At 59.8% G+C, this 21523-nt stretch overlaps 1 protein-coding gene across 1 annotated transcript; it reads left to right on the top strand.

Annotated features, from left to right (window-relative positions):
- Positions 1-9261: 9261 nt before the first annotated feature.
- On the top strand, positions 9262-19236 carry FSCN1 (fascin actin-bundling protein 1). The gene is made up of 5 exons (XM_032606902.1): positions 9262-10214; positions 16587-16743; positions 16839-16960; positions 17208-17375; positions 17841-19236. Exons 1-5 carry the CDS (start codon positions 9383-9385, stop codon positions 18041-18043), a joined length of 1482 nt encoding a protein of 493 aa, XP_032462793.1. The 5' UTR covers positions 9262-9382; the 3' UTR covers positions 18044-19236.
- The last annotated feature ends 2287 nt before the right edge of the window (positions 19237-21523 follow it).

The raw sequence follows: 21523 nt of genomic DNA, 5'->3' as shown, positions 1-21523 counted from the left end.
CAACCCAGGAAACTCCCCTCTTCAGGGCTTCTTATTTCTTGCCATAATTACTGGACTTGTTACTGATAGTTATCCAGTTGAGTCAAGTTTCTTTCCTTCTTTCTTTTTTTTGGCCACCCTGCAAGGCTTGCAGGATCTCAGTTCCTCGACCAGGGACTGAACCTGGGCCACGGTAGTGAAAGCCCGGAACCTAACCACTAGGCCACCAGGGAACTCCCAATTTTTTTGGTTGGTTGTTTGTGTGTTTTATTTGCCGTGAAGATTTCATGACTGAAAGACAGTGTTTCCAAAGGGATCCATGAATGGCCTAGGGAACGGTGGGTGAGGACAGAATCCTGCCGGCCTGCATAGAGCCTTTGTGTGAATTAGAAAGAGGTGCTCCTCTGGGTGGCTAAAAAGTGCCCTGGCTGGGGGCTGTGGCTTTTGGCAAGAATAAAAGCCTCTTTTCCTCCAGGCTGACACAGCCCCCAAGCGGGGGCACAGGGCTTGTCTAAGGGGCCTTGAGTTGGCTCTCCCCCGACCCCAGCTGTACACGGAGGCCCTGGGAGGAGACCCCAGGTTGAGGAGAGCAGGTGGGCTTCATGAAGGGGCTGGACATGCATAGGGTGGGGTAGAGAGGGGCCGGCAGGACCCCTGAGTCAGGCACGTAGTGAAAGGTTCCCCTTCCCTGTATGAGCATTTGGAATTCCCCAGACAGCTGGCGCTCCCGAAATGCTATGCAGATTCCGCCCCAGGCTCTTTCGGGGAAGCAGCCAGAGTGCTGGTCGGAGGCCATGTGCCCACTTGTGGAACTGTCAGGGTCTGGAGTCGGGGAAGGTCCCCGGGCCACGGAGGATTGAGCCAAGAAAGGCCTGGGCAGCAGGGAAGGTGAGGGAGGGTCTGGTGTCCGGGCCACACCACCCCTCCTGCCTCTGGGTCCCTCTGTCTTGCTTGGGGCTGCCTGGCTGCTGGGTGGGCCTCAGGGATGCATGTGTCAGGGATTTGTTGCATGTTGCAGGGCCTGACATGGGTGCTGCAGCTGTGGCACTGGAGTCGGGGGTGGGGAGACACAGCCCTGGCCGCCGGTGAGGGGGGAGGGCAAAAAAGGCAAGTCACCAACAACTGGCCGAGGCACTGGACGCTTGTTGTCACATCTGTCAACTCGTGGGATATCCCTCCGAGCTCCAAACTCTGCTCTAGCCTCCCAGGGTGGGGCGGCGCGGGGCGGGGCGGGGCGGGGCGGCGCGGGCTACCCAGGCCGCAGCAGAAGTGCCGGGACCTGCGCTTCTTACACGTAAGCGAAGCACAGTGAAGCAAAATGAAAGGTTCCTCGGTCACACAAGCCACGTTTCAAATGCTCCGCAGCCACATGTGTGACCTGAGGCTCCCGTATCGGACAGAGCAGGTTCCAGAACACTTCCGTCACTGCACAAATATGCCTGCCTTGACCCCTGGGACGCTTGGACCTGTGGGAACAGAACCAGGGTTTCCCCCACACACACTGGGGGCCTCCCCAGAGGAGATGGGGAATGTTTGAGGTGAGTCTTTTGCACGAGCAGGGGTTTGCAGGTGGAGAACAGGGAGAGGAGGAGAGCGAGGCAGGAGAGATGGACAGAGGCTGGACCACCAAGGGCTCTGGGCACTGGGGAGCCGTGAGAGAGCTTTAAGCTGCGGGGCAGGTGGGGCCAGCTTTGCTGTGGAGGAAGCTGCCGGTATGCCCCAGTGGATGAGTTGGGGGTAATGGAGGAGGCGGGCGAGGCTGCCGTCCCTGTGGAGGTGCTCGTCACTCTTTCTCCCCACCCAGGCGTCAGAAGTCAATCAGAATAGCGCTCAGAGCCCGCTGGGTGGGGGAAGAGCGGGCACCGCGCTCCTCGCAGGTGACCGTGATGCCCCTGGACTTACGGGCGTTATGTAGCAAGGGTTCCGCGCAGGCTCGGGGAGGATGGATGAACACACCATTTGACACACGGGGCCTGAGGCCTGAGGCCAGAGGCCGGCCTGTGCTGTGGAGGTTCACGGGCACCGGTGGAGGGGCGGGGGGACCCCGAAGGTCGGCCGCAGGCCCTGAGGAGCAGGAGTGGGGTGGCGGCCAGGTGGGGCTTAGCAGAGGCCTGGCACGGCCAGGGAATCGGCCCTGCTCCTGGCAAGGATGCCTTGGCAGGAGAGGGCTTCTGCCCAGGGTGCTAATGCCCTCTTAATTAGCCAGGCACTTGCCAAGCAACTGCCACCACAGCCTCACTTTACAGAACACACTCGGGGCTCAGAGCTGGTCCAGCACCTGCCATACTGTCAGGTGGATGGCCAGGTGCGGCCTCTGAGCTGCCCGCTGAGGCCAATCCAGGCCTTCCCCTCGGGGCTTCCTGGTCCAGGACGACAGAAATAGCAATGCTTTGTAGGGACGCGTTTTTGGTAACAGACACGGGGCAGGTCAGCCTCTGTACCTTTGCTCCAGCCAGCCTGGCTCTGCCCTGCTGAATTCCTATTCACCCAGCGTGGCCACCACTTCCTCCTGGGGGCCCTCCTGGACCTCACGGCTAACTCTGGGGTCTCCCCCACCGCCCAGGACAGCTCACTACGTGGGCCACGCCGTGGGCACCCACAGGTTTGGTTCCTGACTTAGAAGGGTTACAATTTAGGGGCAGGAGGGGGTGTCACAGATCTCTTGGCAAATCTGAGAAGAGCCACAGACTGGGCCCCTGGGAGTTGCATGTCCCTCCTAAAAGCTGGACCAGAGCCTCGCTGTTCTGTCCAAGCCACAGTTTCCCTACGTGTAACCTGGCGGCCCTGGACCCATATTGGCAGAGATGTTTCTGGAGATGGGGTGACAGCTGGTCCTGCCCTCCTTGGCTCTGACCCGACAGTGCTGGGGTGTGGCCCGTGGCCCCGGAAGGCACAGCTGTCCATCGGTTACTCCCACTTAGGGCACTCGTGAGGGATGCGAGGGATGCAGGGATGCAGGCCGTACCAGGCTGCCTCGAGGGGCCACAGGGGCAGAACAACAAAGACACCATTCACAGGCTCTGGGCCCCGAGGCCGGTCATCTATGGGGGCTGGGCCGTTGACATCTGTACATCTGCAACGTGGATGGCCCTTCCGGCCTCTTACACATGCCTGGGACACACTTACCTCCTTTTGAGAGAAGGGAAAGTGAGGCTCAGAGAAGACAGGGAGCCCCCTGTTCACGGCTCTAAGTGATGCTGGCGGGAAACTCCCAGGATGTCACATCCTGTCCTTTTGCAGACGAGGAACTGAAGCTTCGAGGGGCCTCAAACGCTGGTCCCTGGACAACAGTCAAGACCAAGTGCAGGGCCCATGCCCTGAAAGCCGGCAGCCCTGGTCAGGTGTGACAGGAGGTTTCCAGCGTTGAGATCCTGGCAGGCAAAAGACAGGGTGTGAGACTGTAAAGCTGGTATGAAGGGGGAGCCCCAGCAAGGAGTGGGAGGTGCTGGGGGCGGGGCGGGGGACAATGGGAGACAGCCTAAGGCTTGATTTTGTCACTCCTAGCTGCGTGACTTGCTTATGTTCTTTTTTCCCCAAGATTGATTGATGTTTTTTAAGTTGAGGGAAAGTTCACACAACATAAAAATTTAAAGCGCACGATTCTGTGGCATTTAGTATATGCGTTCACAATGTTATGCAGTCACCACCTCTACTTAGTTCTGTTTTTTTTAATTTTTAAACATTTTTGGTTGTACTGCTTAGCATGTCGGATCTTAGTTCCCCGACCAGGGATCGAACCCTCGCCCCGTGCAGTGGAAGCGTGGAGTCTCAGCCACTGGACCGCCGGGGAAGTCCCTCTACTCAGTTCCGAAACACTGTCGTCCCCCCACTCCGTCCCCATTAAGCAGCCGCTCCCCGTCCCCCGGGCCCCGCAGGCACCAATCTCCTTTCCGTTTGGTTGTGCTTCTTCCGCCGCTCAGGCTCCTCCTCCTCATTCGTGAAGTGGGCATGACACCCGGTTGTCGGAAAGTTAAAGCATATAAAGCCCTCGGCACAGTGCCTGCAGCGCCTGTGATTGTGAGTGGTTTAATGCCCGCCTCCCAACCGGAGCCCAGCACCAGTGACCCCAGGAGTGGTGAGAGCTGGGGCCGGGGTCTCGGCGGCTGGGAGAAGTGGGGCTTGGGAAGACCTCCTCGAGGAGAAGCCACGGGGAGCCCGAGGTGCCGGAGACCCTGGGCAGCGCAGCTTTGCCCCAGCCCAGGTGAGAGGGCTCAGCTCCGGGACAGGCACAGGTCAGGGCCCAGCTAGTCCAGGCAGGCATCTGCCCCTGGGATCAAGCCTGGAACGTCAGGTCAATGTGACAGCCTAGTAGGAATCTGATGACCTTCCACATGCCAGAGAGAATGGGGTGGAAACAGCCCTGGGGATGGAGGGGGTGGGGGGCGTTCACTGGGCCAAGTCATCATGGGATGTAAGTAAGATGCAGAGCAAAAAATAAAATAAAAAAAAAGCCAAATTAACAAAACCCTCAGAAATAAAGCTATGCACTTCTCTATCTAAATATCTATCAATATCTCCTACCTATCTATCATCTATCATCTACCTATCACCTCTCCACCTCTACCTACATAATACATTCCTGAATAAAGGTACAGAGAGGGCTGGCAGGATGAGGTCCAAACAACGAAACAGTACACACAGGAGACAGGACTAAGGCACAGGCGAAGATGAAGGGTCAGAATGTCAGGGTTCATTACTGTTACGAACATGTTCAGGCAGACATAAAAAACACAGTATGTTGTCTCTTCTCGTGCCGTCACTGCTGGCACAATCATTACATCCTATCTATTCCCCACCACCACTATCTTTTTTGGGGGGGAAGGGAGGACTGGGGTATTTTATTTTTTATTTTTAGTGTCCTTGTCCAAAACTTTTTATCATGGAAATGTCCAAACATTTATTAAAGTAGAGAGACTCGGGAATTCCCTGGCGGTCCCGTCGTTAGGACTCCACACTTTCACTGCCAAGGGCCCGGGTGTGATCCCTGGTCGGGGCCACGAGGCATGGCCAAAAAATAAAAATAGAGAGACTCACGGAATGCAACCCCATGTGCCCACCACCCTGTCTGGAATGGTTTAAGGCAAAACCCAGGCATCATGTCATTTCATAGGGAGTTCTTTTTCATGGCTTGAGGGATCTTAGTTCCCTGACCAGGGATCAAACCCGGGCCCTCAGCAGTGAAAGTGCCAAGTCCTGACCACTGGCCCGCCAGGGAGGTTCCTTTAGGGAGTGTTTCTGACAGGTAAAGACGTTTGTTTGTTGCTTTTACAAACACTGTGCCATTTTTATACCTACCTCTGTGTTGTCCATGAGGAACTCTGCATGTATTATTATTTCCATTTGACAGGTGAGGAAACTGAGGGTGAAGTAACCTGTCAAAGGTCCCATGGCAAGTGTGTGTCAGAGCTGGGAGCCAAGTCAAGGCCTCCTGACTCCAGCTTCTGCTCCTTGGCTTTTGTGCTGGGATGCACCCCAGGATGTCATTTCAGGAAGCCCCTGCCCATCAGTGGTGGGTGGGCACAGGGAATTCTCCAAGCCTGCTGGACGAGGGAGGAGTCTGAGTCTTTGTGGCTCAGAATCCTCATTCGTGGAACTGGGTTCAGGGCTAGCTGAGCAGCCCTTCCTGGTGGCCTCATTTTCCTGCCCAGACCAGGCAGGAGGGCGCCCGGCGGCCAGCCTGGGAGCGGCTCAGGCCTGGCCCCAGCCAAGCACCTCCGTTCTCCCCGTGCCATGCCCTTGTTCCAGGCAGCTCAGGTGGCGCCTGGGTTCCCGTGGGGCCCAGGGACACAGCGTCCGTGTTCCTGTCCTTCCCCAGAGGGACCCAAGGTGGAGCCTGCAGACAGGACCATGTGACTGCACTGGACACAGAAGTGCCCAGTGTAACTGAGACTCGGGGAAGGGAAGAGGCGGGAACATGGGTGCAGAGCAGGGAAGGAGTTTTGAAAATGCTCTTTTGCCAAACTGACCTAAGATTTTGGTCCTATATTGGCTTTTCAGCAATAATTAATCATAATAATAATTTAAAAAAAAACTGAGATGCTTCCCTCTGCCCTCATCCAAAGATCTATGGTCATGAGACTCAGCCATCTGGTAGTTTTCCCTGTACACAGGAGACCCCTCTTTCCCAGCAGCTGCTGTGGGCCAGGGCTCCCTCACCCCCCAGTCTCCTCCCAAGCTAGAACAAGGCAAATACGTATCACCCATATTGGCTTTGGACAGAGGACAGAGTGAGCTCCCCATCACCAGAGGCATTCAAGCCAAGACTGGACAGCCTTAATTTTTTACATGGTGCCTGCTGGGTAAAGAGAAACATGAACACATGTTGGTTTGTGGTTGAGGGCATCACTCTTGGGAGGAGGTTCTGGCCAAAGCAGGGCATCAACAGCAACAACCCAAGTGTCCATCCACATGGCAGTAGTTAAATAAATGGCACATTCATGCAGTGGAACATTACAGAGCTGTGAAAGAGAACAAGGAAGGCACTCAGGTACTGAAGCAGAGACTGGGTTCAGATGCAAGTAAGAAAGCAGGATTGAAAATACTGTTTAAAGATGTAGAGATTTACACGAATACAGATGCAGGTTTGCTTGTCTTTGAAGTTCACGGAAAGGGAGACAATCTAACAGCAGTTATGGAGGTAGTGGGTGGGAATGGGGGGAGGGGGAGGACAAAAGCCTTTTTAGGGTTTGGGAGATTGGAACCATGTGAATATATTGTCTGTTCAGAAAAAAATTAAATATACTAATTTAGCTTCACGCCTATTGAAACGAACCTCAGCTCTTCATCTACTCACCCCTACACCGCCCCTTGCCCCCAGTCTCAGGACTAACCTGATTTTCCCCAACACTTCACTCGACCTGGACTGCCCTCATCTGTAGGGAAATCCAAGGTCCCCTTTCTATGTGCCCTCCCCCACACTGCTCCATTTGATTTTAATTTATTCAGCAAATCGGCACAAGGCTCATACTCCTGGCCGACTGATCCTAAAGCTTTGTACTTCACCATCGCTCTGACTACGGGACTAGGGTCCTGGGGACTCCTGGTGACCCTGGGGGCTGGAGGGAGTCTGGCCCGTCCCCAGGACAGTTCCCAGGACCAGTTGGCATTTATGAGCACTGACCACGTGCCAGGCACTGTTTTTTAGGTGCCTGATGTGTGGAGTCACCAACTTGTCTCTGTTTGCCCAAGACCTTCCTGGTTTGAAAACCGAATGCCACGTCCCGGGAGCCCCCTCAGTCCCGTTCACAGCTCCTTCTGTCCTCTCAGCTTCTCTCCTGGGGCAGGTGCTATCATTATGCCCTTTTTAGAGATGGGAAAACCACGAACCAGGGATGTGCATTTGAGCCCAGGAAGCCCGATGCAGGAAACCTGGCTGCCACCATACCCAGCCGGGCTCACCAGTCTTTCTGTCAAAAGCATCACCTGGGAAGGCCTGGAACCGCTCCCACTCCTGGCCTGACTGAGAGGCAGGAGCCCCCAACCCCAGCCTCCTTCCTGGCCTCCATGCTGCTAAGTTGTAGGAGGGGGACTCGGGTCAGAATGGGGAGCTGCAGAGCCAGGAGGGAGGTGCCATCCAGCCCCCATCCCAGCAGGCACGTCTCAGCAGACTCCAGTCCTGCTGCCAGCATGGACCCCCAACCTTCAGTTATTCAGCTCCCTCTCCTCGGAGCCTTGGTAGTTGGCCAGAGGGTTGGGGTCTCCCTTACTAGGGCTTTCTGGGGACTGTAATGGGTTCTGAGGGGGGCCAGGGACCGTGTCTGCTGAGCTCCATGCCCTCAGGGACTCTCAGACAACCCTGAGATGGGGGATTTGAATCTCTTCTACAAAAGGTGAAACAGGCTCAGAGAGGTTAAGTGACTTGCCTACAGTCACACAGTCAGCGAGACCCTGGGTTTCAAGTCTATTAGATGACCTCAAAAAGAGACACTTGATTTCTCATCTCTCCAGAGGTGAGCTTTGTGGGAGGGGATGCTGTGGGCAGTGCCTGCCTGGGGCTCAAGGACCTGCCAGTAAACCCATTTGACCCAAATGATGGGAAAGTAACACAAAATTACCCTGAAAGATAAAAATCACTGGAGGAGGTTGCCTGGGGGGAGCCACAGGCACAGACCAACCGGCCCAGGAGCTAGTTCAGTGCCCTCTGCCTTTGGCCTCGAGACCTTGTGGGCAGCCTGTGGTCATGCTGGCATTCCAGGGGCCTGCTTGGCATGTGGGGAATGTCCCAGCAAAAGTCTTGGCCTTTGGAGATGCTCAGAAAAGGGAAGTGTTCCTCTACAGGGGCGGGGGTGGGCATCTGTAGGGAAGATCCACGTTGACGGAGGAGGATGGAGAGCTGAGGTCCTAAATGAGGGCTGTAGCCAGCGTCGCCCCTTCCTGTGTGCCAGGCTCTGCGTCCAATACAGTGGGGACCTGGGGGTGGGTATCAAGTGGGAGGCACGCTGGCCCCTGGGGCTGGAGACCTGGGTTCCGCCCCTCGGGGCTGTACTGCCTGAGCCGGAGCACGACTCTGACCTGCTCAGTAAAAGCGCACGCTGCTCACTCTATGCCTGGAGAACCTCACCAGAACCCTGTGGCTTCTGCATCCTCAGAGTGGACACACTGCCACTTGTCTCAGCCACTACCACGGAGACCTATTTGGGCCAGCCCGGCTGGGTGCCTGGGCCACAGGGAAGGGTCTGGGTGGCTTTCAGGGCAGTGTCCTGGGAGGGAAGCCTCGGGGAACCCCAGCCCCCGCTCTGGAGGCTGCAAGGCCTGGGTTGGGTGAGTTGGGGTCTGCAGGCCCCTCCCCAGCTCCTGGCCTGCCCCCCACTCTTCCGCCCACAGGCCCTTGGAGGGTCCCCTCTCAGCTCCTTCAAGGCTCTGCTCTAAAGCCGCCTCCTCTGAGGAGCCTCCAGGCCGCTCCGCCCTAGTACTGATGTGCTCTGTGGTCTTGCGGTTTCTATCACAACCTCAAACCTGGCTCGGCCTTCCTCCCGGCTGAGCTTGGGGTGCGGGGCCTCCGAGGGGTCCCGTGCTCTGGGTGAGTCCTCAGGCTGCGGTGCTGCGAGGGCGAGGCCTTGGCATTGGCGGGGAGGGGGCTGGCGGCCCGAAGAGGTGGGACTGCAGAGGCCGGCCGAGCAGGGAACGCGGCGAGCCCAGCCCCCACCCGCGCCCCTCCGAGACCCTGCGCGACTCAGCTCGCTCCCTGGGCCCCGGTGCCCCCTCCTCGGCGAGCCCCGGGGCGGGACCTCGCGACGCTGACGTCACCCCGCCTATAAAGAGGCTCGGGCGCCACGGGCCGGCTTTGTAAAGCGCTGCTGAGGGTGAGCGCACGGCCGCGGCAGCTGAACAAAGGAGCAGGGCGCCGCCGCTGGGACCCGCCACCGACCTCCCGGGCCGCGCCGGCCTCCCGCCCGCCGCCACCATGACCGCCAACGGCACGGCCGAGGCCCTGCAGATCCAGTTCGGTCTCATTAACTGCAGCAACAAGTACCTGACGGCCGAGACGTTCGGGTTCAAGGTGAATGCGTCGGCCAGCAGCCTGAAGAAGAAGCAGATCTGGACGCTGGAACAGCCGCCCGACGAGGCGGGCAGCGCAGCCGTGTGCCTGCGCAGCCACCTGGGCCGCTACCTGGCGGCGGACAAGGATGGCAACGTGACCTGCGAACACGAGGTGCCCAGTGCCGACTGCCGCTTTCTCATCGTGGCGCACGACGACGGCCGCTGGTCGCTGCAGTCTGAGGCGCACCGGCGCTACTTTGGAGGCACCGAGGACCGCCTGTCGTGCTTCGCTCAGACCGTGTCGCCGGCCGAGAAGTGGAGCGTGCACATCGCCATGCACCCCCAGGTCACCATCTACAGCCTGGCCCGCAAGCGCTACGCGCACCTGAGCGCGCGGCCGGCCGACGAGATCGCAGTGGACCGCGACGTGCCCTGGGGCGTCGACTCGCTCATCACGCTGGCCTTCCAGGACCAGCGCTACAGCTTGCAGACGGCCGACCACCGCTTCCTGCGCCACGACGGGCGCCTAGTGGCGCACCCCGAGCCCGCCACCGGCTACACGCTCGAGTTCCGTTCCGGCAAGGTGGCCTTCCGCGACTGCGAAGGCCGCTACCTGGCGCCGTCGGGGCCCAGCGGCACGCTCAAGGCGGGCAAGGCCACCAAGGTGGGCAAGGACGAGCTCTTCGCCCTGGAACAGAGCTGCGCCCAGGTCGTGCTGCAGGCGGCCAACGAGAGGAACGTGTCCACGCGCCAGGGTGAGTGGGGACGCCGTCCCCCGCCTCTCTGGGCCATGCACAAAGCGAACCCCACCCCAGTCCCCGCAGCCTCCCGCCCTTTCTCGCCCGCGGCGCCGCTGCAATCCTGAGCGACGCCCGGTGCGCCCCCGCTGGGCGCGCGGACCACCCCACCCCGCCGCGGGGACCTGCGCTCCGATCCCCAGGAAGGGGCGAGGGGTGGGGCTTTGCCCATCCTTGGGGGCCGCTGCATAGCCCCCACTCCGCCTTGAGGTTGGGGCTCCTAGGCCGCGATTAGACGCCGCCCCTTGTGCCACCCTCCGAACCCTCGGCCTGATCTGGGTCCTCCCTACGCGCGCAGATCCGTCCCTCGCATCCGTGGGCCTAGCCCGTGGGGAGGGGACGCCCCTCGCCTGTTTCCTCGTGCCCCTCCCCCCGGCAGTGGGCCTTTGGTTCCAGGGCGGAGACTAGGGGTCGCAACAGGCGCGGGGCGCGCCCCCGCTCCATGAAGGCCGCCTTTCGCGGGCGGGATGGGGGTAGCCTTTGATCTCCGCAGGGTGCGCTTCCACCTCCCCTCCCTCCGGGCCTTTCTCCACCTCCGCTGGCTGCTGGGAGGGGTTGGCCTCTGCTGGAGAGGGGTGCCCAGAGTGTCTGCCCTTCCCCCCCCAGCCCCTCCTCCCGCGTCCGCCCCGCGCTCGAGGCCGCGGCCTTTGTGAGCAGGGGGGCGGGCTCGTCGACAAGGCCCTCCCTCGCCCCCTTTGTCCTGCTCCGTCTCTGCAGATGGGAAAACCAGATGCGGCCGGGCGGGGGAGGGAATCGACTTTCTGCGGGTACCCCCTGCTGAGGACCCCCCGCGCCGCCCCTAGGCCCAGTGCCCCGTCCGAAGCCGCCCCAGAAGGCGGCCTCCCTGCTCGCGCCCCAGCCCCGGGACGGCGTGGCGTGGATGGCGCCCCGCCAGGCACCCCGCCCCGCGCCCACCGCGCGTCTCCTGGCCTGTACCCTCTGCTCTGCGGGAGCCAGAGAGCGGTCTCAGCCTGAGCCCGGAGACGCCAGCCCGGCACCCTCGGGAAGCCCCCCCTACCCTCGGTTGAACCCACCCCCAAGACTCCCGCCTGGAACAACTGGCTGCAACTCGATGCGTCCTCTCCCGGGGCCTCCCGCTGGCCTGGCCATTTCCTACTGGCCTGCGCGCCAGAAGTGAACCCTCCTCTTTCCCTTCTTAGATTCTCCCCGTAGGCGGCTTCTCTTCCTTCTGGCGCCCTCGCCCCTCCTTTGGGGGAACCTGTGGGTGTCTGGCTCCCCCAGCCGGGAAGTTGGGCCCCAGCCTCTGGAGATGGCTGGATGGGAGCCCAGTCCCCCCCACCCCCTTCCTTCTGACGGCCACCCTCCTGATCCGGCTCTGCCAAGGAGGTTGCAGCCGGGTGGCAGTTTCCTACCCGAGTGTGCTGATTGAAGTGGGTGGTATTTCCTCCATCCTGCAGATGGGCAGGTTTAGGCCCAGAGAGGAGCAGCCATGTGCCCAAGATCACACAGCAAGTAAGCAGCAAGAAGAACTGGGTTTGACTCCAGAACGAGCTCTTATCTGGACCCCCTGATGCCTCCCAGCCTCTGGGGCACAGGTCCTCCCCTTTCCAGTCTCACACAGTACGAGGTGGGGCAGGACTCCCCACCTATTCAGCAAACACTGAGCCCCTACCAAGTGAGACATGCTGAGGCCTGAGTGGTGAGCACGTGGGCATCTCCTGGATCCTTCCCTGCTGGGCCCAGTGTTCTCGTTGGGACATGAGGAACATCCCAGAGGTGTCAAGCAAAGGTCTGGGGGTCCAGGAAGTACATGAAGGTCCCAGATTAGATGGGGGAGGTCCCTTTCTGAGGAGGACACTTGACCTGACCTGAGGATGAATAGAAGGTAGCATGTATCAGGTGTGTGGAACAGTGTTGCAGGTACAGGGAATAGCTCGTGCAAAGGCCCCGAGGCAGGAAGGAGCAGAAAGCCCAGGGTGGCTGAAGAGAAGCTTGTGAGGTTGGTAGATGGGACTGGAACAGCCGGCAGGGCCACAGGACCTAGGTTGGGTGCTCATCAATGCAGGCATGCTCCATGCTTGCTGGGCTGCATCTAGCACCTGCCCTGGGGAAGGTGTGGCAGGAACGCATGGCCCTGGCCCTAGCCCTTGGCACCAGAAAGGAGCAGAGAGATCCTGGGGGTGTTCCTGGCAGGCACTGGTGAGCCTGGGCAGGTGCCCTCTCCTTTCTAGTAAAGCTCGTTGGTGGTGTCATGGTGTGATTCAAGCTGATGGGGCAGGAGGAGACGGAAATTGCACCAGGAGAGCTGCTGGCTCATCTGTGCGTTTAAAGGGAAGGGAGATTTGGGAGCAAAGATTGGAGCTACATTGGCCTCAGATTTTGGGGTCCTCATCTCGTTCTGATGTTGGCTGACCTCGGGTCTTCTTTGTGGTGTGGAGGATGACCAGAGGACCTGGAGCCGGCATGGGCTTGGGGGGTGTGTCTGCAGAGGCCATTTTGGACAGGCCTGCGTGGCAAGGAGGCTTCAGCTGTGCTTCCGACACATGTTGGGAAACGCCAGCCAGGAAGGAGGAGCATCCTGGGTTTAGCTGGCTGGGGGAAGTGAATCATCATCCCCGTAGGCCGGGTCTGGTGGGGGTGGGGTGCTCCCTGCTGAAGCTGCAGCCTGCTCTCTGGCCTCAGTTTCCCCATTTGTAAAGGGCTCGCCCAGGGCTGCCCTGGGCACATTCTTGTCGGCCAGACTGTATTTCTGGGAGGAGGCCATCACAGCCTACATTAGAGGCAGGATCGGCCACAGGGAGTGGGGGTCCCAAGAGCTGATGTGACAAGGCAGATGGCACATGTCTGTCCCAGGTCCTGGGAAGTGCTGTAGCTGTGACCACACAGGTGAGGACATGGCTTGGGCAGGGATGGAGGATGGCAGGGCCACTGAGGGAGCAGTACTCATGCTACTTTGGAGCCTCACCTGCCCTGGGCTCCAGCCAGACCCTGGGCAGAGCCTCACCACATTTCCCACCTGGTCTCACAGCCTCTTTGCATCTGGCCAGCTGTGCCCTGGGGACTCCATGCTCAGGAAGTGCCCAGTCCCAGCCGCTCAAAGGTGAGGCTGGCTGGCTGAGAAAGGGCTGGTCAGGCTGGGCTCTGCAGGATGTGTAAGAGTTCTCCTGATGAGGCAGGGCATTTCAGGCCCAGGGAACAGCTTGTGTAAGGACGGAGTAGGGATTTAAAGTGGTCAGGTAGTGGCAAGAGCTGACTGGGAAGAGGGGAGGTGAGGTGAGGCCACAGATGCTTCTGGGCCCCCTCCCTTAAACTGAATGGGGGTGGTGGAGAGTGCCTGATTTGAACAAGCCAGGGGAATATGTGGACTGCTAAGGCTGAGGGGGATGGGGATCATGAAGTGTGTTGGCAGGGAGGGGATGCCCCCTCCAAGCCACTGTACAGGATGGCTCAGAGGCTCGAGATGGGGAAAGCCACAATGTGGGGGGACATGCCGGGGCCCGGTGTCTCAATTGTGCTCTCTGGAGCGGGTCGGGGGGTTGTGCCCATGGGCTCTGTTGAGCTCCCTCATCTCCTGCCTCCTCAGGGCTCCTGTGGGCCTGTGACTCAGGTTTTTTGTGCTGCTGTTGATGAAAAGAAAAATCCTGAAGAGAACCCTGTTCCCATAGTAACCGAGCTCTAATTAGAGACTCCAAGGCCCCACTCCAAGTGGGGCCTTTCCCATCTGGGCAGGGCCTTGGAGCCAGGAGTTACCCCACTGGAATGGGGAGGGGATACTCTTCCCACCCCTTCCTATCGCGGGCGGAAGACCTGGTGTCTACTTGGCACTGGGCTGCTAAATCCTTTCCATCTCAGACCGGGCCCTTTTGGCAGGCAGAGAGGGAAACTGAGGCTGCGTGGGGGGGAGGCACTCGAGGGCGCCTGGCCCCGGCTTTGCATACCTTGCGGGCTGGCCTGGGCCTGTTTTTTTTTTTTAATTTATTTTTATTTTTTTTGCGGTACGTGGGCCTCTCACTGTTGTGGCTTCTCCCGTTGCGGAGCACAGGCTCCGGACGCGCAGGCTCAGCGGCCATGGCTCACGGGCCCAGCTGCTCCGCGGCATGTGGGATCTTCCCGGACCGGGGCACGATCCCGTGTCCCCTGCATCGGCAGGTGGACTCTCAACCACTGCGCCACCAGGGAAGCCCCTGGGCCTGTTTATGAAACCAGTTCCAGGACTGGACACACCCAGGCAGGACGGGGTCTGAGTGGCTGAGCAGGTGGTGGTGGTCGTGTGGCCCTGAGGAGGTACCCGCGCTGCAGAGCCTCCCTTTGTTCCTGGAAATAGCTCTGTGGAATTGCTGGGAGGACTCAAGTCCAGGGCTGTCCGCAGGAGCGCAGGGCTGGCTAAGCTCTCAGGAACCAAAGCCTCGTTGAAAAGGAGCCCCTGCGCTTGCTGTGTTTGTCCTCGGGGCAGGCTGGCGAGCCTCTGTTATGTCAGGTAGGCTGGTCAGTGCTAGAGATCTGACTGCCACTCTGGGCCCTTCCCTGCCCCCTTTGCCCCTCTTTCTGGGGAGCCCTGTCTGTCTTTTCTGCTGCTGAGGTGTGCCCGGCGGGGCTCCTCCTCGTCTGTTCTTTCCTTCCCGTCAGCCGGCCTGCCACGTGTCGGGCAGGTGGGGCCACGTGGCTGGGCAGGCTGGGGGTGGCAGCTCTGCAGCAGCGGGTGAGGCAGGCCGGCTGGGCGGGGTCTGAGCGGGGTGGAGCCCAGCCCCACATTGTGCTCCTGGGTGTGGCCTTGAGGATGGTCGTCCTCTGGGTGGCTCGGGCACCCAGAAGGCCCGGCCCCTGCTGACCCTCGCCCCGTGCTTCACTGGGGCGTGATGGGGGATCGAGCTCACCTCTACCCCCGGGGCCTCAGTAGTCAGCAGATCCCTGACACTGTGGCTAAGGGGACCCAGGGGGCCTGGAGGGTCAAGCCCAAGCGTTGTGAGGGTCTGCTTCAGAGTGACCCGCGGAGGCCACATCCACCAGTCCACAGAGTGGAGGGAGGATTGGGGGAGAGGGCGTGGCAGGAGGCCTGAGTTTGCCCATCTCTCCTCCCGAGAGCCCTGGACCCCTAGCTTTCTCTCTGGGTGACCTTGGGCAAGGGCACCACCTCTCTGCCTCATTCTCCTTTGTGATGGGGTGGCGCTGACATGGGACACGAGACCCGGTTAGCATGGGGCTGACACCTTTCAGGCCCTCTGGGTGGTGGCTGGAGAACTAAGAATGGGTCCTGGGGGAGGGCCTGGGGTGCTCAGACCCCAGGCTCTGCCACCCGCCAGCCTCTGCCACTCGCCAGCCTCATCTCATCTAAAAGGACACCTGCCGCCCGCCACTGATCCCGGCTTCATAAAGGCCTCAAGGCCCAACTCACCCTGCTGCTGAGGCCCTTAGGATCCATGGCGCTTGGGGATGTGAACTTGTTGGGACGAAAGATCCCACTTCAGGTTTTATCTGGAGGAGTCCATACGGATGTGCAAAACGACATGGCTGCAGCTTGTGGGAGCAAGACCCCGGAAGCCACCCCCTTCACAGACGACTTAGGGACGTGGAAACGTGTAAAGGTGTTAGGCAGATCATTTGCAAATCGAGGTCTGTAGCATGCATGCACTTGAAGGTCAAGAAAATGCATATGTGAGCGCACGGGGAAAAGGCTAGGAGTGTGTGGTCGCCCGCCGTTCACGGTGGCGTTCTGGGGGTGTGGTGGGCATGGGGGTGTGTGTGAATTTGCTTTTAAGAGTTTTCTAAATTCCCTGAAGGGAACGTGTGCTATGACTCTCTTGACACGTATACGGAAGCAGGAAGGATATCATGAGCTGCTACCATATTCCGACTCCCCCAGCTGCAAATTCTGCCACACTAGCTCCCTGTCCCTTTATTCATAGCTTCTGGTTGTACTTAATGCAAATCCCTGACATCAGGGCATTTCATCTCAAAATGTTTGTGTGTATCTCTAAAAGACAAGGCCATTTTCTTACTTAGTGACAGCGTGATTAACAATAATTAATCCATGCTCTCTAATCCTGGACCACGTTGAGAGTCTCCCAGTTGGTTCTACAATATCTTTTTTTTTTTTTTTTAACAATATCTTTTTGCATTTGGTTTGTCGGAAGGTATTACTTCTGTAATCAGAGAACGTGATGTGTAAATGGACCTAGCTGGCCTTGGCCCTTGACTTGTCCTGCCTGGGATCCTGGGTTCCGCCCTCTGACGTGAAGGCCGAGGGGTCTGAGCCGCACTGTGGGGTCTCAGCAGCCCCCTGCTGTGTTGGTGTGTGCGGGCAGGGCTGAGGGTCAGCCAGCACTGGGGGGGCGTGGGGGTCCCTGTACTAGCTGGAGGCTCTCCCAGCAGGTATGGACCTGTCGGCCAATCAGGACGAAGAGACCGACCAAGAGACTTTCCAGCTGGAGATCGACCGCGATACCAAAAAGTGCGCCTTCCGCACCCACTCGGGCAAGTACTGGACGCTGACGGCCACCGGGGGTGTGCAGTCCACTGCCTCCACCAAGTGAGTGCCCCGCTGCCCGCCTGCCACTGCCCGCGCTCGCCCAGGCTGGCCTTCCTGTGGGGCGGCCTTGCCTGACCCTGTCCCGCCACCCCCAGGGATGCCAGCTGCTACTTTGACATTGAGTGGCGTGATCGGAGGATCATACTGCGCGCGTCCAATGGCAAGTTTGTGACGGCCAAGAAGAACGGCCAGCTGGCTGCCTCGGTGGAGACAGCAGGTAGCCACCTGGGGGCGTACCTCAAGCCCTTGTTCCCTGGAGGGTCTAACTGTATGCCATGGTCACTTACGAACCCCACCCGAAGCCTGCCCTGTGCTGGGCATCCTCCCAAACTGGCACCACCCTGCCTCACCCGAGGGCTGGCATGCTGTGTGACCCCAGACTCCCGCTCTCCCTCTCTGAGCCACACCCCGGGTGTCCACGCCCAACCCCATGAGGCTCACTTCTTTTCCACCTCCTGGGACAGGGGACTCGGAGCTCTTCCTCATGAAGCTGATCAACCGCCCCATCATCGTGTTCCGTGGGGAGCACGGCTTCATTGGCTGCCGCAAGGTCACAGGCACCCTGGACGCCAACCGCTCCAACTACGACGTCTTCCAGCTGGAGTTCAGAGACGGTGCCTACAACATCAAAGGCAGGTTCTCCTGTGGGCAGTGCCGGGTGGGGCCCCCTGGGCTCAGGGGGCCAATGTTGGACACGGAGAGCAAACCCCTGCCCCACTTGAGCCTGGCTTTGGGGCTCGGCTTGGCCACCCTGTGATGTGGCCTGGCCCAAGCCCCATCTGGACACCAGAGGCTCTAGGCTGGGGGCGGGGTAGCCCCTTCCCCTCTTGTCTGTACTGGAGGGAGATGTCCGGCCCACCCCAGATAGAGCTAGAGAGGGAGACGGGATTCTGGAAAGGCTGGGCGGGGAAGGGGTCACACACGAGTTATGGGACCAAAATTCTGGTGGGAGGCGGGGGAAGGGACTCCAGTCCAGCATGGGCCCGAGGCTTGGGTGGATGTAACAGACCCCACCCCCATTCTGGAAGCCATGACTGGAGGGTGGGGAGCAGAGCCCAGGCAGGGCCTGACGGGGCCTCCCCTTGCCCCTGCTCCAGACTCCACAGGCAAGTACTGGATGGTGGGCAACGACTCCTCCGTCACCAGCAGCAGCGACAGCCCTGTGGACTTCTTCTTCGAGTTCTGTGATTACAACAAGGTGGCCATCAAGGTGGGCGGGCACTACCTGAAGGGGGACCACGCGGGGGTCCTAAAGGCCTGCGCTGACACTATCGACCCCACCACGCTGTGGGAGTACTAGGGCCCCGCCGCCGGCATCCCCCTCCCCACCCTGCCCAACCCGCCCTGCTAACTCTCTTCTCCAGGTGGGCTCTGCTGTGGGTGGCGAGCCCCTTTGCCTTTCAAACTGGAAACCCAGAGCAAATGGTGCCCTCACCTGTTGTCCCACGTGGCCTCCCCTGGGCAGGTCAGAGGCTGTGACCTGGTCCTTGGAGGGATTTCACATCCCTCTGCTCTCTCTTCTCTGCCCTGGGCGAGGCTGGAACTTCTTTCTTCTGACCTCAGACAACTCTGAGCCTTATTTCCCCGAAGAGGCCGAGGAGGAGTGGGGGGCTGGGAGGCCTTCCCGATCTCAGCTCCTGGGAGTGGCGGGGTGTGTAACTGGAATCTCCTGTCCCCTCCTGAACCTCCCCCTCCCCCATTTCCCGGGAGCCAAGCTCTTGCCCCAGGCCTGTTGGTGGCCCCCCTGGGGCGCCATCCCTGTGTTGTCAGGAGGACAGCTGGTGGACAGGACGGGGCTGGCTCCAGGCCCCTGTGAGTGGAGCAGGCTTGGTTTGGTGGCCGCCTGGGCCTGGCCACTGCACACACATCCTGCTGTGGTCCGGGGGTCCTGCTCCTGTCTCTTTTCTTTCACTCTGGCCTGACTGGAAGCAGAAAATGACCAAATCAGTAACTTTTTTTTTTTCAGTGAAATGTTATTGCTGGAGGAGCCCCAGGCAAGCCTGGTTGTAGCCATGGGTGGTCTTCAAGGGGTCTTGGTGGGGGGGTAGTCTTGAGACAGCATCTCCGGGCCTCAGTGCCCTCCGCCCACTAGTGGAGAACCTGCCTCCACCTTCCCAGGGGGCTCTCACCGGCCCCCTCCCTCCCATGTGCCTGGGCCCCAGGCCTGTGTCCCCACCTGGTGGTGCTGGGCCCTTCACCGCCTCAGCCAGGGCCCCTGGTGTGATCGGTGCTCCTCTTCTGACTGGACTCCCAGGTCTCGGCAGGATGAAGCTGGGCGTCGCCCTCAGCCGGGAGCCCCATGGAAGCCCCCTGGTCCCTGGCTCCTAGCCCCGCCCCTGCCAGTTCCCTTCCCCTCTGGTTAGTGTCCACCATGCATCTCACTCTGGGTGTCTTGGTCTTTTATTTTTTGTAAGTGTCATTTGTATAACTCTAAATGCCCATGATAGTAGCTTCAGACTGGAAAGAGCAAAATAAAGTTAACGTAAGTCTGCACCCCTGAGGTTGTGTGTGTGTGTGTGTTGGGGGTGAAGGCAGGTGGCAGGGGTGGGCCTGGGAACCCTCCTGCTGCAGGTTTCCGAGTTAGAGGTCAGGCCCACACAAACCAGCAGAGCGGACTTCGTCTTGCCTTGGCGCGTGTGCCTTGACGAGCTTGGAGGTACGGTGCCTGGGTGCCCCCTTTCCATACTGCAAGGGGCCTTGTGTGCATCCATCCACACGCCAACACAGCAGGCTTGGGCCCCTTGGGACCTGGATGTGCTGTCTGGGCGCCCTTGGAGGACAGGCCCGGGTAGAGGTGGGCACAGGCCCTGGGAGAAGTCAGCTGGATGAGCTAAGCTTGGAGTCCAGGGAGGATGCCTTCATGAGAACAGGACCCCTAGGCCCAGCTTGGGGGAGGAGGGGAGGCACTTCTCTTATTTGGCAGATAAGAAGCTGAGGAAGTTTCCAACCTCGAGGGGGGACCTGGGTCCTGAGCCCACCCTGTGGTCGTGGCCCCTGGCAGACCTCCAGGTGGTCAGCCCTGCAGGGACTCCAGAGAGGCAGACGCTGGGTTGGGCCCTTCTCTGCAGTATCATGTTACCCAGAGCATACCTGTTCCCATCTTACAGAGGAGGAGACTGAGGTTCAGAGTAGCGAGGCAGAGCTTTGAGGGTGGAACGGGGTGCCCCGTGGGTGTCCAGTAAGTGGGCGGTGATTGAAGATAGACTTGGGCGTGTGGCCATCTTGCGGGGGCAGCGGGACCAGAGGGGCCTGAGCTGTCAGCAGGAGCGCTGATTGGCTGCTGATGACGAAACTGGGATGCCTGCGCTGTGATTGGTGGTCCCTGGGGGCGGGAGTCTCGAGATTGACAAGCACAGATGGCGGCTACAAAGGGGACGTCGGGCTCTCAGCGGGGTCCTGGCGGCCAACCCTCCACCACTGTTAAAGCCAGGCTGGAAGCCAGAAAAGTCTCAGTGACGTGGAAGGGAACAGATGAGTCCTCCGGAGCCAAGCTCCTCCAGGCTGTAGGGATGGGGATGCCCTGGAAGGGGCTCAGGGAGGGGTCCCCAGTTGGGCAGTTGAGCGAGGTTGAGCGAGGTGGTTCCCTGCGGTGCCCGGGGTGGGCGCCTGACCAGGAGCAGGAATGACCTGTCCTGGAATGATGCAGGCACCCCTCCCCGCATCCTCCCAGCCAGGCCCAGGCACTGATTCTGAATTCCACGCGTTCTGCAGAAATGGGCGCAGAGCAAGTGCCTGCGCGTTACAGGGGCTTCTTCCCCCGCCCCACACACACCCCGCGAATGAGGCGAAAAGGCTGGTGGGGGAGGTGATCACACCTAGGGAGCAGGGGGGCCTAACCCAATACTAGGGACAGGAAAGGCAACCAGGGCAAGGGAACCGCACAAGCAAAGGTCAGGTGGGAGGAACCTTGGGGCGGGGCCTGGTTGGGTCCCGGATGAAGAGTGGATTTGAGTGAGGCCATTGTCTCTAGGCCCACGTGGAGGCGACAGGCGTTACCGGAAGGCGGCAGACACTCCCGGGGGCGCAAATGGAGCACCGTGGGGACCACCAGATTCACTCCTGCGCACGCACCGGGACTCCCCATGTCCTGGTCGAAAGGTGCCCCCCGTCAGAATTGGCTCTGGGGCCCCCAGGGCGCGGATTCCAGAGCAAAGGATGCGGTTCTTCCTCAGCCATTCCCAGTTCACAAGGGTCACTGTGATCCTGCATACACGCACACGGGCTTGTGTACAGGCATGGGTGAGTGCACACAGGAACGCGTGCAGGCATGTACAGGAGCCCAGTGCACACACAACACGCATGCACACAGACATACGTGGACGCAGGCACAGGCACACGGACCAGCCCACAGGAACAAAGGGCTTACGGTTTGCTCACCAGCCTGCATTGACTCAGCCCACAGGCTTCCAACCACTGTGCCTGGGGACTCCGTTCCCCTCGGTTTTCCCAGACCCTGACTGCAGCTCCTCTCACCTCCAGCTGGGTCAGGGGCCAGTGGGCCCCACAGTTCTGAGGCTGCGTTCCCCCCAAGCCTGCCATGGAGGGCCAGCAAGAGTCCAGGCTCCCATTGCTCAGATGGGGACATCAAGGCCTAGAGAAATGCCCAGTGAGTCTGGGCAGCTGCAGCCAGTGCTCCAAGCTACTCGTTGGGGTTAATTGTGAGCCTAAAAGATCATGTCAGAAGGAAAAACATTCAATTAAACTTGTAAGGAAGAAAAAAGGAAGGAGAGGCAGACCTTCTTCCCTTCCGTGGCTCTTTTCCCTGTTAGGGGCAGGACTG

This window comes from Phocoena sinus, chromosome 15, assembly GCF_008692025.1.
Source record: "Phocoena sinus isolate mPhoSin1 chromosome 15, mPhoSin1.pri, whole genome shotgun sequence".
In the NCBI taxonomy this organism is placed as follows: Eukaryota; Metazoa; Chordata; class Mammalia; order Artiodactyla; family Phocoenidae; genus Phocoena; species Phocoena sinus.
This window is presented reverse-complemented; position numbering and strand designations above follow the sequence as displayed.

Excerpts from the sequence above, each read along its gene's own strand:
- FSCN1 (XM_032606902.1), top strand. The coding sequence starts at position 9,383 with ATGACCGCCAACGGCACGGCCGAGGCCCTGCAGATCCAGTTCGGTCTC. Across the intron at positions 16,744-16,838 it reads CAGTCCACTGCCTCCACCAA|GGATGCCAGCTGCTACTTTG; the intron begins GTGAGTGCCCCG and ends CGCCACCCCCAG. Across the intron at positions 16,961-17,207 it reads TGCCTCGGTGGAGACAGCAG|GGGACTCGGAGCTCTTCCTC; the intron begins GTAGCCACCTGG and ends CTCCTGGGACAG.